The 17037-nt window shown below is 53.8% G+C and overlaps 1 protein-coding gene across 1 annotated transcript; it reads left to right on the plus strand.

The window, feature by feature from the left end:
• Positions 1–280: 280 nt before the first annotated feature.
• On the plus strand, positions 281–11643 carry TMEM61 (transmembrane protein 61). Its single transcript, XM_067712445.1, has 3 exons — positions 281–1939; positions 5866–6215; positions 11219–11643. The coding sequence occupies exons 1-3, from the start codon at positions 1925–1927 to the stop codon at positions 11493–11495; spliced, it is 642 nt and encodes a 213-aa protein (XP_067568546.1). The 5' UTR covers positions 281–1924; the 3' UTR covers positions 11496–11643.
• The last annotated feature ends 5394 nt before the right edge of the window (positions 11644–17037 follow it).

Consider the following 17037-nt stretch of genomic DNA (forward strand, 5'->3'; position numbering starts at 1 on the left):
GCTGAAGGAGGTCCTGGTTTGAGGTCTACCTGATCCCTACCTCAGCTCAGCCACTTGTGAGTTCTTTAGACTTGCACAGGCCTTTGCCCCTCTCTGAGCCTCAGTTTCCTGTCTGTAAAATGGGAACGCTCACATAGACCACACACACAGTGAAGATGAAATGAGATAACATGTAAAAGGACCTCACCGGTCAGAGGAGTCGGTGCTTAGAGAATGCTAAAACTCTCAGGTGGCATATTTCCTCAGAGACAAGGAGTTTAAAAATTGGGGGCCTGGGCCCTGGCACTGACCTGCTCTGTGACTCTGAGACAGTGGTTCCCCCTCGCTGAGCTTCAGATCTCCACTGGACAGGCTGCTCTGACCTCCCCGTGTCCCTGGGTTGGTCAGGGAGTTGGTCGCCACCGGCTCAGTGGGGAATCCTTGGCCGTGGCTGAGGGGAATCCGCCCAGTCCCCTGGCTTGTTGGAGGAGCAGGACGAAACATAAACAAAACCCAGACCCCAGCTGGTCCGGAACCACCTCCCTTTGACCCACATGAAATTGTGGAGGTTTTACCTGCCTGTGACTTCGCCCAGCCTTTGCACATGCTGCTCCTTCAGCCTGGATGCTGCCGCCCCATTCCTACCTTCTACAACAGGTGTCCTCCCAGAGAAGACTTCACCCAGCACACACGCTGACCCTTCTCCAGGCTCCTAAATCACCTGTCCATAAAATCTGCCTCCTGCCTGCACTTGTGAAAGGGCTGAGCTCTATTAACCTGCTCAGCTTAACTCATTCAATCCCGGAAGACCTGTGAGCTGGGGTCCTCAGCCCTCCTTGGACACAGGAGGGAGTAGGTTCAGAGAGGTTAAGGTCACACAGGAGGTGGGAGGCCCTGCTCTCAAGCCCCCCTCTCCTGGCCTCTCACTGCCTGGGTCAGTGACTTCACTCGTTTAGAGGCTGGGGAAGCACTTAAATGCCTTCTGTTATTTCGGAGAATGCCTTCCTCCTGGGGGGATGAGAGCCTGGAGGGCCCGGGAGGGCTTGCTGTCCGATTGACTGCTGTGAGAAGAAAAAGCCAGTTGTCAAGGAGTATGCGGTAAACAGTCAAGTAACTTTCCCTCCTTGGGCCTCAGTTTCCCTTCCTGTAGAATGGGAGTGAGGAGGCCTGGGCTTCACAGCCCTCTCAGACTGAGCGCCGATGGCTCTCAGAAGAGTTAGTGTCCGGTTCCCAAGCCCGCCCCCGTGGAGTAGTGGGGGCGGGATGACCCCAAGGACTGCGGGTTCCCGACAGTTCCAGGGAGGTTCCGGTTAAGGGCTCCCCCCGCGCTGGGAAACCCCGACCTCCGCCAGCCCAGGTCGCGCTGTCGCTTTAAGGTCGGGCGCGGCACCTGGAGCCGCCTGGAGCCGCGCCACCCTGGAGTCTCCGCAGGCCTTGCGGCCTCGAGGACGCAGATCCGAGGAGAGGTGGGGCCGGCCGCGCCCTGAGCCCGAGCCCAGGGTCCCGGCCGCAGTCGGCCAAGCCCGAAGCGTGGGCGGGAGCCAGGGGGTGATCATCACCGGTGTCTACAGCGAAGCCGGACTCCACGCGCCCCTCGGCGCCCCCGCCCGGTGGCCGAACCCCTGCGCGGTGAAGCGGGCTCTGCACCGCTCCCACCGGGTCGGGGCGGCGATCGGACGGGACGCACGGCGGCGGACGAGACGCCCTGGACCAGACGCCCTGGACCAGACCCGGAGCCGGACCGTAGCGCTTCTGCGGGCTCGGAGAGCTGGGCTGGGGGACGGTCGCCGGGCCGCCTCTAACGCCGGGCGCCCCCTGCAGACCAGAGAGACCGCCCTTCCCAGGTTCGCTCTGCCCACGGGCGCGACAACCATCATGCCTTCACGTGACTCCGCTCGGCTCGCCAGGCTCCCCGCTCCGGGACCACGCCTGACCCTGCAGCGCGATGGCTGTGCGCAAGGTGGGTATAAGCTTCCTTCTCTCCCCGCCCTTGGGAGCATCTCGGCTCCTCCTAATCCAGCCCCCACCCCGGACCCCTTCCCTTCACCTTGACCTCAGTGACTTGGTGAGCAGAGTCTGGACACCCAAGTCTCCTCCTGTGTTCTAACTTGTTGGGTGGCCTTGGACCATGGCGCTCAGAGCCTCAGTTTACCCGGGGTTACACGAAGACGGTTTGGAACACTTCTTGTTCAGATGGTTTAGTTCTTTACAGAAAACTGGCACCTCAAGTTCCCCTGTTGGTAGCAGGGATAGTACGATATTATTTGTGCCCATTTTACAAAGGAGGGAACTGAGGCATGGAGAATCTAGGTAACTTACCCAGTGTCAGAGCCAGGGTCCATCCTCTCTGTCAAGCTGTGTCACTGTTTGCCATCTTGCCACCTCATCTTCATAACTTGCTCCCCAGGAAGTTGTGGAATTTGAGCTCAGAGATGTTGGGCCTCCTGATCAAGGTCACAGAGCTAACAGAGTGGCTATAGTCAGAGGCAGTGATAACTCTGGCTGGTGGGAGGTGGGTTGGCAGCAGCAGAAAGTCTTCTGGGAGGAGGTGTATTTGGCATGGGTCTTGAAGGGGGGTGTGAAATGAGGGCCCTGAATGGGGACAGAGGGCTCCCCAGGAGCAGCAGGTATAGGGGACCCCAGGAGTTTGGGTGCATGGGTGGGGGTGATATGAGGGAGCTGGAAGGAGGGGCCAGCCTGGCAGCCTGACTGAGTGCCAGATTGGGAGTGGGACTCCCCTGGGATTAGAGACGTTTCCTCCCGGCCCAGGGCTGGGGTTATGCCCTCCAGGGCAGGGAGCCCTTTCTTCCTCCCCCACCAGGGTCCAGGTACACTACTGTGAAGGGTGAGTAAACTGCCTGAAGACCACGTCTCTGAAATGGGCCAGGGGAATCTAGGGCAGGACACCCTTCCCATAAGCCATCAGAGCCCCGATCTGTAAAAATAATGAAGACCACCTCACAACAGAACAGGCTGTCCTTCATCCAGCGGACGTTGATGCCTTCCATCTCCCGGGGGTGGTGGGTCATTGTGTGCTCTGCCTGCCCATGGTGGCTCCACGTGGAGGGAGGGAGACTCACACAGAAGGAGATGACAGCATCCAGTGAGAACATGCTAAGGGGAACTCCAGGGGCTTGTCTGAGGTCTGGGAGCATTTGAATCAGGAAGGAGGGCAGAGCATTTTAGAAGGTGGGATCTGCCTGTGCTGAAGATTTACAAACGCATCTATTCACGGCACGGTCTCAACTTTATATACTGAAAACTACAGATGGATCTAGCTATGCACACACAGGGATGTGATTCAGACTAGACCCGGTTCAAATTTGGCACTGACCTTGGACAAGCTGTCGCCCTCGAAGCTCCAGTGTCCTCAGGACATAATGCTGTTGTAGGATTAAGATGGCGGGTACCTGTAAAGTGCTGGATGTGGTTCCCAGCGCCTGTAAAGGCCCAGTACACATCTGCTGCCGCCATCATCAGCTATGCAGGCCAAGGGAGGACTGGAAAGGAAGCATTCACTTGCAGATCATGCTCATCTCTGTGGGGCAGCATTAATGATGATTTGTATTTTGCATTTTTCTTCTCTTCTGTGGTTTTCTCCTTTTCTCCACAATGAGGAACTATTGCTTTTATAGAAATTTAAAAGCATCGTAAGTTACCTTATTCAGGAGTGAGTTCTTCAAGGGTTGAGACACACAGCTGTATACGGCTTTGGGCAAAGTCCCTCACCTTTCTGGGTTCAGTCTCCTCATTTGCAAAACAGGAATTTCTTTCCCTGCCCTGACCATCCACCTCAGTTGTGGTGAGTCGGATGAGATTCCAGGTATGAAGCGGAACTGTCAAGTGCCGTAATATACAGGCAAAGGGTTACCGTTATAGATTTGCTGTGTTTCCTCCCCCCACCCCAAGCTGATTTCTCCAGCTTTTCCTTCTGACAGCCTCTCCTCGCTGTCTGACTTTGGAAAGAGTGTAGTCAGGTTCTTTTTCTCTTCCCCAGAAAATGCCTTGAGCTGGAGACAGGAGGCCTTGCCCCATAGACAAATTCACAGGAAGAGAATTGAAGGTAATTTACAAGTGGCATTTTTCTAAATGCTTCTGGTGGCATGGAGGCTCAGAAAGATTGGGGTCCACTCCTCGAGCATTACATGTATACATTCTCTCTTTCTCTCTCACATGCATACACACACACATACACACACACGTTTTTAAACACATCTGGGAACATGCCCTTTTGAAATCTAAAGGCTCACCTACTAGATCTTGAACTGCCACACTCCTCAGCTCCCCAGGAGTGTGCCTCTGAATGGCTGCACAGCAGGGCATCATTTGATGCACCACATTAGGCTGGGCAAGTCCCCATTTGTAAGGCTGACGATTGAAGTCTTCCTAAGGTCTGTGAGTTCCCCAGCCCCCTCCTTCACCGGCTCAACTTTTGGAAGAGGAGAGGGGCCCTCTGTAAGTTCTGCTAGCTGCCTATTAGAGAGCCTGCCCTTTGTACAGGTGAGGAGACAGGCCCGGAGCAGTTGAGAGGCTCACCCCAGGACACGGCTGGTGAGCTGTAATGTAGGGACTAAAACCAGGCTCCAAGGCTGGGTGCTATAGCAGCTGGAATCTTGTGTTCCCTCCCCTCTCCCAGCCCCTCCCAACTGCGAGAGGGGCTTTTCACACAACAAGGTTTATTCAGCAACACTGTTTCTCATTTAGGAGAATTTTTTCAACAAATGTTTATAGAGCAGCTACTATGTGCTAGGCACTGGGGGTTATAGCAGTGAACAGGGCCTATACAGACCCTGCCCCCAGGAAGCTTCCTGTCTGGTAAGGACAATAAACAAAGGAGAAACCAAACAGGCAGGATAAAAGCTTGGTCCAAGAAGGCCCAGGGGACTCCAAGTTTAGGGTGTCCCCAGTGAAGGCTTCTCAGGTGAGGGCCAAGCTGAGCTGGGAGGGGAGACGCAAGTTACCAGGCAGAGGGAACAGTATGTACAGCAGCCTAGAGGTTGGCTTTGGGGACAGCCCCTTCCTGTCTGCATAATCTGGAGCCAGGGTTCCTCCCAGTTATTTTTTTTCCCCTGGGCATTTTGTCTTTGCCTCATTGAGATAACACTGTGCACATAATTTGGCAAACTAAGTTGAAAAAGGTCAGATATCATAAGCATTTACCCCGTTGTTAAACATTTGTTCTGAGCTTTTTGAAAAATGAGTCATGAATATTCCATCTAGGGTTTATGCCGTGGTTTACTCACCCTTTCCCTATAGTTGAACATTTAGGCTCTTTCCAAATTACAACCATTAAAAATAAGGCCATGGTGAACATCTTTTTGCACAAAGGTTTGCTTTGTGTCATGAATTTCAACTTCAGGCTTCTCAATGCCCCTTTCCCACTAGCTTTACCCACCCCCAGTTTCAATGTCTTCCTCTGTCAAATGGAGATAAGAGCATTGACCTTTCGAGACTGTGACCAAGGTGAAGTGAGGCAAGGCGTAACCAGCAAGCCTCTCTCCTGGCAGGCCTGGTGTACCCCACAGCGTTCACTCTTCTCCCTCCCAGCCTGCAGTGGGGAGTCTCATACACACCAGGCTGATGAGGCCTCTGAGTCCGGGGGGAGTCCTGGAGCGAACCCAGCCACACTGAACTGAGCTCCTACCAGGTTCCAGGTGTGGTGCTAGGAACTTGAGACACATTATTTGTGGCCTTCAGAACAGCCCTGCAAAGTTGGGAGCATCATCTCCATTTCACAGATGAGGAAACTAAGGCACAGAGAAGTCAAATGACCCCTCTGAGTTTGCACAGTGACCTCAGGCAGAGGAGGACTAAAATCCAGTCTCTGGTACCCAACAGGCCTCTCACGGGGCCCGTTTCCTCTTCTCTCTCCTTCTCGGTGTCCAGACGTGTGACAGGGGCCGTGTGGCCTCCACCCTGTGCTACTGCATGACGGTCACCGGCATGGTGGTTCTGGTGGCCGGGACACTCTGCTTCGCCTGGTGGAGTGAAGAAGATGCAGGTGCCCAGCCCAGCCAGCCGGCTCTGCCCACAGGACGCCCTGAGCCTGAGGCCCCCGGTGCCCTGTTCAGATCGGTCAGCTTCTTCTGCTGCGGTGCAGGTGGCCTGCTGCTGCTCCTCAGCCTGCTGTGGTCTGTCAAGGCCAGCACCAAGGGGCCGCCTCGATGGGACTCATATCACCTCTCCAGAGACCTGTACTACCTCACTGTGGAGCCCTTGGAGGAGGAGAGCTGCAGGTCAGCAGGGCTGGGTGGAGGCCACAGGTGGGGCACTGTCACGTCATCATGCATTTGCTCAGCAAACTTTCATGGGGTTTCTCCTCTGGACCAGGCCTTGCCTATGCCCTGGGGTCTTGGAGGCTGATCAGCACTCCTGGAAGTGTTTAAAGTCCCTCGACAGAGGCAGACTCTGACAAATCAGAGTAGTTAAAGCTGTGAAAGAGGACAGACATGGTTCTGTGGGGACATGGAGAAATCCAGGAAGGCTTCTTGGAGGAGGTGGCAGCAGAGCTCAGCATACAATAGTAGCAAATGCCTATATAGTACTTAAATGAGATGATGTATATGAAGAACTCAGCCCAGAGCCTGGCACACAGTAGGTGCACAACAAATGTCAACTTTTCCTCAAGTAGATAAGGTGGAGAGAAGAGTTTTAGGCAAGCAGAAGAGCATGTGCAAAGGCCCAGGGGTGAGGTGGGGAATGGAGACAAAACCTTGCATTTGGACAATATTTCTCTTTTTTTTCATTATCATTCCCTCTAAGGAGACTTCTTAGGCATGTTTTTCTTCATCCTCCCCCATGAAATGTTAATACCACAGATATACTACATATTTGGTCTGTATGTATATTTGTGCTTTATATGTAAACACAGTATCAGCAAGAGTCCAAGAACCAATTTTTGCCCTATTGAGAATGCATGTATCTTACATGCTCTTATGTACTTACTCATTCACCAAGTATCAGCTGGGCAGGCACCTCAGGGGCCTGCATACATCTTCCCCAGTCTAACCTACCTGCAAGGTAAGAATTACTGTTGTCTTTTACAGAAAAAGAGAGTGAGGGTTATACAGCTAGAAAGTAGCAGAGCCTGCTGGCTGTGAAGTGTGCATTTCCCCACACCACTCTGTAAGCACTGGATTTGCATGTACTAAGTGTTAAGCCATATATTTGGCAACTGGCCTCGGACGTGGGCACGCTTCTTCCCTTGGTTAGAGGGAAAAATGCATTCTGAGTTAAAGAAAGTAACAGATTAGTCCCTGCTACTGGCCTGTGACTCCTTGAGGTCACAGACAATAAAGTATTCAACAGAAGCCCCTTAGTCCAATGGTCAGGCCTTAATTTGACAATTAGAGGGAAGGGCAGGGCCTTGGGGACTCTTCTCAGTTGAGAAACCTGGTCTCAGAGAGACCAGTGACCTACCTGGTCACACAGTCGGTTAATGGTCAGTTGGAACCAGACCAGGCCTCGGGGTGCTCTGGACTGGAGCCTGTCCCTCCCCGCCCAGCCTGGCCTGAGCACAGAAGGTAGGTGTTGTCTGTAGACACAGCCGTGTTGACCCAACAGGGTCCGGGACATAGCTGCATCTGTCAGGTGGGGCCACTTGGCCTTCATTCCCAGCCGGGCCAGGGAGGAGCCTACCCAGGAGGCTGTGGGGTGCTCATGGCCCATCAGGTTCAGAGACCAGGTCTTAGATTCAGAGCTGGGGTGGCTGGATGTTGGAGAGGCTGCTTCTGCTAATGGCTCTTTCTTGTCCCTGGGGCTGAGCTACCCTGGCCCTCCTGCTGAGAGCCCAGCATCTGGGCCCCATGGGGAGGCCACTCAGCTGTCCCTGCCCCCAGGGGCCTTGCTCTCTGCAGGTAAATCTAGGTTAGAGAGAAAGGCCTTCTAGGCTGATGACTTGGGCAGGTCCATTTCTCTCCTGGGGCCTCAGTTTCCTCATTTATTCATCTACTTATTCTTTCCTGCGTTTCACCAATATTTACTGAGTACCTAACTACGCAGAGCGCTGACAATGCAGCAGTGGAGGAAACAGACATCTCAGGGGCTCCCATCTTAAGCGTGAGCCCTAAATGAGGTGCCTGGATGGGAGGCCTCCTGGGACCACACCCCCCAACCCCCGCCGACGCCTCAGTAAGTACAGCAGAAAAAGCGTGGGTCTAGTCAGACACGAGGCTTTCAGTGTCTGCTCTTTCTTTTCTAAGCTCTGTATTCTTGAGCCTGTTAATTAGACTCTGAGCCATGTCCAGTTCTTTCTCTGTCAATCCTGGAATTTTCCCTAGGATTGCTGTTAGGCTCAGATGAGATGATAGATGGGGAGGTGTATTCACTGCAAAGTTTGCTGTTCTTCCCACACTTTCATTTTATGATGTGCTCTGGTGCCTCCTGATTTGAGCCTCACTGCTCATGAGGCAGTGTAAGGATTAGATCCATTTTGCAGATGTGAAAGCTGAGGTGTGGAGAGATTAGGGGTCAGGGTTGGGGGAGGTGTGATGGGTGGAGTTGGCTTGGGTTTTGCAAGCAGGCAGAGCTGGGGCTTTGCCGCTTCATTGGAGTGTGGTCTCCACTCACCTGTGCAATGGCTGAGGGCTGCTACCCCCAGGCTTGTCATGAAAGTGAAATAAGATTAGAGAGCTTGAGTGTTGGGCAGTGTTTCATCCCTGGTCCCTGTCCCCTTTCCCTACTGTGTTTGCTTGACTCAGCTGAGTCATGGAAGAGCTGGTGCCAGGCTCAGATCTCACGTCCCCCCCAGGCTCCAGAGAGTGGGGTGAGCCCCAGCCTCGGTGGAGCGTCCTGTGCATGGGGACCACAGTGGCCAGCCCGCCCCACACGGCTGCAGGGGGCCACATCCAGAATACACCACAAATGGGCCTGCCCCTGAAGTGTGCGATATGGTCACCCTGAACTTCATGTTCCCCAAGTTTCCAGCCTGCTGGACCATGACTCTGGCAACCTGGGGCCGGGTGGGCCCAGCTGGCTAGGTGAGGTGGCATGAGGGATACTGCACCTCTGCCCTCGAAGCAAACTTCCTGCTGTGGTCTGATCTCACCTGCCACCTGTGCCCTGCTCTGCCAGCTGTTGCCTGCTGGAGCGGCCCCAGGCATACCCAAAACCTGATTCATGTCTCTGGGGCTTGGAGAAGTAGGGAGCAGCAGGGCCGTGGCTGGGAGGTGAGCAGGGCAGGAGATGTGGGGTTCTGGAAGCCTAATCACCCATATTTTCCTGAGCGTTGTCAATGCATTTTCCATTTTTCCCTCTCCCTGAATCTACAAAATGGAAATTGTTATCCTCATTTTATAGATGAGGAGAAAGGCTCAGAGAGGCTGTGAACATAGCCTAGGTCACACAGCAATTGAACCTAGTTTGCCTACCTCCAGGAGCAATATCCTTTGCCTGCCCTCATCTCAAAGGATGCTGGGAGTCAGAGGCGGGTGAGACCCCTTATCTGATTTCTCAGCTGCAGGGCTCCTGGGCTCCGGAGGAGGAGGGTCTGTGAGAGAAGTTTGCAAAAGCACTGGAAGGGGAGCCCAGCTTGGGCTCTTGGCTGGTGCCCTCCATCAGACTGGCACACAACCTGCTCCATGACCTTGGTCACATGGTCCCAGTGGGCTGCTCTTAGGGCTGTGGTGGCCGTGGGCTGAGAAGATACGTTGCCCATAGAAGGGCCATGTCCACGGGGGTGATGGGTGCCCACCTGAGGGGCAGCAGATTCCTGGCACAGCTGCCCCATCACCACTGGAGCGAAGACCCCTGCACCACCTGTCTGTCCTCTGGCCAGCCTCCTGCCATCGGTCTTCCCCTGTCTAGACAGGCTGGTATAGATCGAACTAACTTGCTGCTGGCTCCAAACTGATGGCCTTGGGCAAGTGACAGCCTCTCTGAGCCTGTGTGACTCCTGCTAGCAGCAGATCTGTGATAACTTTTGTTACCTACACCCCTGCCTCATGGAGACCTTTGAGATTTTGTTACCAGCTCCCATTTATGGAGCATGTGCTAAGTGTCCCTGTATTACCTCATGTAATCTTCATACGGTCCTGTGAGGTAGATGCCCTTATCGTCCCCATTTACAGATGGCGAAACTGGGGCCTAGGTTAATAGAGTTACTGACCCATGATCTCCCACCGAGAATGTGGCTGAGCAGGGAGGTGAACCAGCCAGTGCTGGCTCATAGCCAGCCCTCGAGCCACTTGGGGTGGGAGGGGACCTCCAAGGTCACCTAGTCAACCTCCGTATCTGGCAGTATCTTCCCGAAGCAAAAGCAGTCCAGACAGAGGATCAGTGACCCTCCCACCCCCAAGGTCCCAGGAGGGGAAGGAGCCCTGACTTCCCAGAGATGACCCCCCCAGGGCCCTGGGAGGACCGAGGGCCAGCCTCATTCCCATCAGCATTGGTGTGGCTGGGATGCAAGTGACCTGTTCTTGGAATCTAGTGGGCAGAGCCTGGTCAGAGGAGCCTCAGAGGATCTGGTCTGTACCTCAAGTCCCTCCAGGGTGGTTCATTTGGGGGAGGTGGGGGAAAGTCACAGGAAAGCCAAGCTCTTTAGAGATAGATAGGGTTGACTGGGTAGATAGTGAGCTCTCTGTCTCTGGAGGTATGCAAGTAGAGGTAATCACTTGGTGGACTTACCATATCAGGGCCCCAAGCATCCAGATGGGCAGGGGAATTGAGGTCTTGCATCCCGCCCTGAGCATCCACAACTCCAGATTTTGTAAGGGAGATGATTACAGTAAGCTGGAAGTCCTTCTCCCCATCGATCATCACTCAGTCTTTCAACAAACATCCCCAAGCATCAATCCCTGGACACCCAAAGTCAGTCCCTGCCCTAGGGGACAACCAGCTGGGGTCAAGAGTGACAGAAGGGAGAGCACTGTGGGGACCCAGAGGAGGGAGTGGGAGATTTGCTAGGGGAGGTCAGGAGAGCTCCCCGGAGGAGACTTAAAGGCCAAGTGGGGATTGACCAGCAGGGAAGGGGTGAGGGAGGTGGGAAGGGCTTTCCCTGTTGAGAGAACTGAGGAGACAGAGGGTGTGGTGAGCCCATGTGGGGAACTAACTGTATGGAGAACTAACTATAGCACAGGGAGGGTGCAGTTGGGGGAGCTGAGGTTGGCAGGGGCCGGCTGATGTCAAGCTTCAGCTGTGTCTATGGGGCCCTGGGGAGCCTACAGCCTTCCTCGCTCTCTTCCTGGCATGCAGTAGGGTTTTGCCCCACCCCCTGCTCACAGCCTCTCTTCTGTCCCTGTAGGACCCCAGAGGTGGTTGCCATTCCCACTTACGAGGAGGTCTTGCACTGCCGACTGGCTGAGGGGCCCCTGACACCACCTGCATACCCCGTGGAGGAAGACCCGGAGTGCAGTGCCTCGGGGGATGCCCTGCTTGGGGCCCAGCCCCCCTTGCCTCCGCCCAGCTACGAGAGCCTCATCCTCGCTGACGGTGGCTTCTCTGGAGAGACAACACTTGGGGCTGCATGCTCCTGCCCAGGCCCGGTTCAGACTGCAGGGGAGGAAGTTAAAGGCTTCTAGCGGGCCTGGAAGCCAGAAACAGATGATGGGCTTCTTCTAGCGTCTAGTACAGTGCCTGGTACACAACAGGCACTCAATGTTGCTGAATGCTGTTTTATTTTTCTATTGCCGTGTAACAAATGGCTTGAAATAAATCCATTTCATTCTCTCTCATGATTCTGTGGGTCACCGGGGCCCAGCTGGGTGGTTCTGCCCCACGTGACACTGGTGGGGCTGTAGTCTTCGGGGCCCAGCTGGGCCGGCACGTCCAAGATAGCACACTCACGTGGCTGACAGTTAGTACTGGCTGTCAGCTGGAAAATGTTCTTGTGCCGATGAGAAAATTGGGGCCCAGAGGCAGAGCCAGGACTGGCCCAAGGGAACACACTGAGTTTATAACCAAAAGAACATGGACTCTGAATTCAGACCACCTGTGCCTGGGTTCCACCAGTACCAGCTGGTGAGTGACCTTGGACAAGTGATTTTACCTCTCTCTGACTCAGTTTCCTCATCTGTAAAATGGGAATTGGGAATTACAAAGGCACCAGCCCCTACCTTAGAGAGCTGAGTTTTGAGGATTAAATGAGATAACAGCTGACGTTATGAGATCACACTGACCCTGCAGGCTCAGTGCTAACGCATCAGACAATAAATGCAGACTTCTTAGCGCAGAGGCTGGTGTCTCTTAAGTGTGCAGTGATTGTTAGATTTTGTTAGTAAAGGTAACCCCCTCCACCAGGTGCCTCTGCTTCTATACCTCCTGTGACAGGGAGCTCGATACCTCTTCTTATATTCCAGATAGGCAGAAGGGTCTGCTTTCACAGTGTCATATCCCATTCACAGATGAGAAAACCAGCCCAGAGAGGCTAAGTAACCTTCCCAGGGGCACTCAGCCAGCAGGAGTTCAAAGTCCTGGGGCTCAGTCAGCTGTGTAGGGACACTATTCCCTGAGGGCCTACCATTCACTGGGCCAGGCTCTGCTGTTGTTTCACATCCTCAAGGCCTCTCTGCTGCAGGTGGTGGCCCCACTCAACAGGTGTGGAAACTGAGCCTCAGAGAGGTAAAAATCACCGAGAATAAAGGTTTTTCATGTAAATAAAGGTATTTTCATTCAGGCCTGGTTGGGCTCCAGGCCTCGGCTCCTCCCACTTAGGCCTGGACCAGCTCGGTAGCTGCCTTTCCCAACACCCTGCTTCTGCCAGGGTCCCCTGAAGTCTCTTCAAAGCTCAGCAGATGGAATGAGCCTGATCAAACCCAGATCCGTAACATCCCTCCTGGACTCAAAACCCTGAGTGGTTCCCAGCTCACTCCGAGTAATGAAAGCCCTAATGAGGATGGTATGGGCGGGTCTGGGTCCCTCCCCTTGCTCTCTGCTGCTGTCGGTCCCCCTGTGGGCCTTTGCTCCTGTGTTTTCTCTCCAGAAGCTCCTCCCCAAGCTCACTCCTCATGCCCCTTGCATCTTTGTCCCTCTCTTCAACACACCGTCCTGGACCACTCTGTTAAAACTGTGGTCTCACCCAGCCCCCTGCACTCCCAGCCTCCTTCCTGCTTTACTTTTTAAATAACACCTGTCATCATTTAATATTTTCTTTTAAAAAATTTGTTTGTTTGTTTGTTGTATGTTTCTCCCCACCAGTAAGCTCTCTGAGAGCAGGGATTTTTTTGTTTCTTTCCTTTACATTTATATCCCTAAAGCCTAGAAACAGAGCCTGGCCCGTGGAAGATGCTCAGTAGATATTTGTGGACTGAGAATGAATCAATAAATGTCAGCTATCACGGTTGTTTCCGGGCCCTCTCTCAGCCATCTGAGCCACATCTTGTGGACCTTCCTGTGGGTCTTGTGGGTCCTCTCCCTCCCCCTTCACCAAATCCTGGATCCCCATCCTGTACCCCTTCCCTTCCTCCCCGTCTCCGCTGTGTGTGCCTTATACTTACTGCTATGATGAAGATGCAGGTTTGAATGCTGCCTTAGCCCTGACCTTTCTGTGTGACCCTGAAATGTGTGTGTGTGTGTGTGTGCGCGCGCGCGCGCGTGCACACACACACACACACACACACACACACACACACCAGCTTCCTGTGTGAACCATGGGGATTTGGTTGGGGGAGGTGCGGGGGATTTATCAGGCCCTCTGCAATTCCGAAGGGGTTAATGGGGTTCCAGGCTGGGAAGCAGAGCCCAGCTTCCCTCCTACCCCCAAACTGAGGAATTTCCCCCAGGCAGGTGAGTTAATGAGTTGCAGGTGTGATTTGGAGGTACCACCACCTTTGCCAAGTGGGAGCTGGAAGGGGCAGCGGGTGGGGAAGGCTGGAAGACCGGAAAAACCTTTTCTGGTTTCCTCTCTAAGTCAGCTCATCTGCATCCCACCTGAAAGCCACCAAGGAGGGGCAGTGATTTGCTCAAGGTCACCAGCTCCTTGGAGGCCAAGCCAGGGCCACGGAGCCAGTCTCCCTAACCCTAACCCTAACCCTAACCCTGCCAAGCCAAGGGTCCTTATGAGACGCAGTGGCCTTGCTGTGAACTGGGAAGGCCTCAGGCTGGGCGGCCCCCTGAGGCTGGGTCTGTCACTCCAGCCCCCAGTAGGCACTGGTTTGCTGCCTGGCCTCTTTCCTCCTGGGCCTGGCTGACTGGTTTCTTCATCCATCATTCAGAGCTCACATCTGGTGCCCGCCACCAGGCCTGGGACATCAGGGACCCTCTGAGCTCAGGCCTCTCCCACGCTTTCCCTGGGCCCCTCCTTTGCCCTGTTTCCCTCTGTGTTGTCCGGTGACCCCGCACCCTGGAGCTCGCCACCTCAAATCAGTTGGAAAATTCCCAGTCAGGAATTCCCTTGCCCTCCATCCCCTCAACACCTAATTACTCTTTAAAAAGGGTTCATTTTAATCTTTCCCTCCCTAGGTTTCTGCAGTCTGGCAACTGCCCCTCACTTCCTCCACCTCCTCTTGTTTCTTCCAACCTGATCTCAGAACCAGAGAATCAGTGTAAAATTAAAATCCGACCTGTGTCACCCCCCTGCACAACTCCCTGGGAGGCTCTCTGTTGGCCTCTGAAAGATGTTGGCAACCTTAGCCTGACCCCAGGAGCTTTCCTACCTATGCTTCCTCTCCGGCCTCCCTCTCCTCTGGAGCCAATAGCCATCCCTCCATTCCCAAACATGAATTGAGGGCCAACCAGTTCTAGTCCCTGGAGATAACACAATGAACAAAACAAAGCCCCCAGCCTGTGGGAGCTCGAGTTCTAGGGGAGGAAGACAGACAAGAGACAAGAGAAATAAATGATCTGTACAGTATGATAGATGGTGACGAGTACTATGGAGAAAAGTTAATGGGAAAGGAGGACAGGCAACACCTGGGGGCGGGGGTTCTGCAGTTTCAGATGTCACACCAGAGATGGCCTCGTTGTGAAGCTGACATTTGGACAAAGAATTGAAGAAGGTAAGGGGGGGAGCCATGCAGATATCTGGAGGAAGAGCTTTCTAGGTGGAAGGAAGAGCAGAGGCAAAGGCCCGGGGGTGGCTGTGTATTCCCAGAAGAGCATAGCGCCAGGGTGGCTGGGGTGGCAGGGGTGAGGGGAGATGTGGCAGGAGATTATCTCAGAGGGTGATTGGGTGGGCAGCATGGGCAAGTTATCTAGGGCTTTGGAGGCCATTTTAAGTCTTAGCTTTTACTCTGATAGGCCGGGAACCATTCCAGGGTTCTGAGCAGAGGAGTGACATGGTCTGACCTGACATGGGTGGGAAAGAGATTTCAGCCAGCAAGGGTAGAAGCAGAGACCTCTTAGAAGGACAGACACGATGGGCCTCAGACTGAGGCAGGAGATGGGTGGGCTCCAGGCTAGACATTTTCAACTAGCCTCCTGTGCACACTTCCTGGGGTGAGAAGAAGATGGGCTCCAGGCCGGACATTCATTCCCAGCCCCCTGTTTACATTTCCTGAAGCAAGAGACAAATGGGCTCCAGGACTCTATATTTATGACCGGACTCCTGTCTCTCTCTCTCTCTCTCTCTCTCTCTATATATATATATATATATTTTTTTTTTTTTTGCGGTATGTGGGCCTCTCACTGTTCGGGCCTCTCACTGTTGTGGCCTCTCCCGTTGCAGAGCACAGCCTCCGGACATGCAGGCTCAGTGGCCATGGCTCACCGGCCCGGCCGCTCCACGGCATGTGGGATCCTCCTGGACCGGGGCACGAACCCGTGTCCCCTGCATCGGCAGGCGGACTCTCAACCACTGCGCCACCAGGGACGCCCTCCCATCTATATTTTGAGATCTGCACCTTGATATAAAAACCAGCAACAGAAATAGGGTAAATAACCGGATTTTGGACATTTTTATGGCAGGGACAGAGAGGGGCTAAACCCTGTTAAAAGGTCAAGAGGTCATACATTTCCCATCCTTGGGGCAATGGAAACATTGCACATGCACAGAAATGCTCCTTGGGGGTCAAAAAGGAGGGGGCACCACCCCATAATATGTGATGCTAAGGCTGTCCCATAGGCCTCTGGGCTGGAATACATTTTGGAAAAAAGTTGCGTATGCATGTTGGGGAGGACCCTAGAGCAGAGCAGGTGTGGAAAAAGAAATAAGATGATTGGCCAAATGTAAACAAAGACCCGGAAGAACTGCCCTGTATGAATGACAACCGCTTCTTTACTACGCTCCTCATTAGAGAGGATGCCCACACCCTTTCTCTCCAGGTGTGCATCTCTGCCTTGCTTCTGTCTTAACTGAACAAACTGTTTGTGCTCTCGCACTTGTTGTTGTGCTATGTCTCTGATGATAAACTTTGACCGGTTTTTACAGTTTTGCCTCCGTGAGAAATGCATTTTTCACTGGGGGCGAGAGCCAGGGGGTGTGGTGGCTAGGATTCCTGGTTTTCATCCAGGCTACCCAGGTTCAATTCCTGGGCAGGGAATTAAGATCTCGCTTCACGCCACCACTCACTTCCGCCTCTCTGAGCTCAAGACCAGGGTGATGAGCAGTAGTGGGGGGTGAGAAGTGATTGGATTCTTCTGTCTCGGAGGTAGGGCCAATAGGATGTGGGTGTGAGAGAGGAGGTGAGGATGTCGGCTAGGGTATCCCGGTGGTGGAAGGATGGATTTGACACGGAGGAACAGGAAGGGGAGGAGTATGCCGTATAGGGGTGAACGTGTGCATAGCATTTAGCGTTTTACCTCCAGCTACGTGTCAGTGCTTACTTGCCTCTGGGCATTTGCACACACTGGTCTCTTTGCCTGAACTGCTTTTCCTGCCCTGACAGAACTCCAGCTGGCTTCTCAAGAATCCCTCCTGTGAATCTGTCCCTTCGTTCCTCCCCCTCCACCCCAGTCTCTCCCTCTGTCTGCTTTGTGCACCTGCTGGACCTCAGGCATATCTCAGAACCTCTACCATAGTGTGCCCCAGAAGACAGGACCAAGCGCCATCACACTGAAAACCCGTGTTCATCAGACACCTCATACCTCAGCGTCCTGCACATAGCAGGCGCTCAAGAAAAGAGGGACGTGGGGCCTGGCTTGAACCCTGGCTCTGCTATTTATAGGTTCTGTGATCTTGGGCCATTA

Source organism: Pseudorca crassidens, chromosome 2 (genome assembly GCF_039906515.1).
Source record: "Pseudorca crassidens isolate mPseCra1 chromosome 2, mPseCra1.hap1, whole genome shotgun sequence".
Classification (NCBI taxonomy): domain Eukaryota; kingdom Metazoa; phylum Chordata; class Mammalia; order Artiodactyla; family Delphinidae; genus Pseudorca; species Pseudorca crassidens.

What these genes read in the sequence shown, in the direction of transcription:
- TMEM61 (XM_067712445.1), top strand. An exon ending in TTGGAGGAGGAGAGCTGCAG is followed by an intron (nt 6,216 to 11,218) that starts GTCAGCAGGGCT and finishes CTGTCCCTGTAG; the next exon opens with GACCCCAGAGGTGGTTGCCA.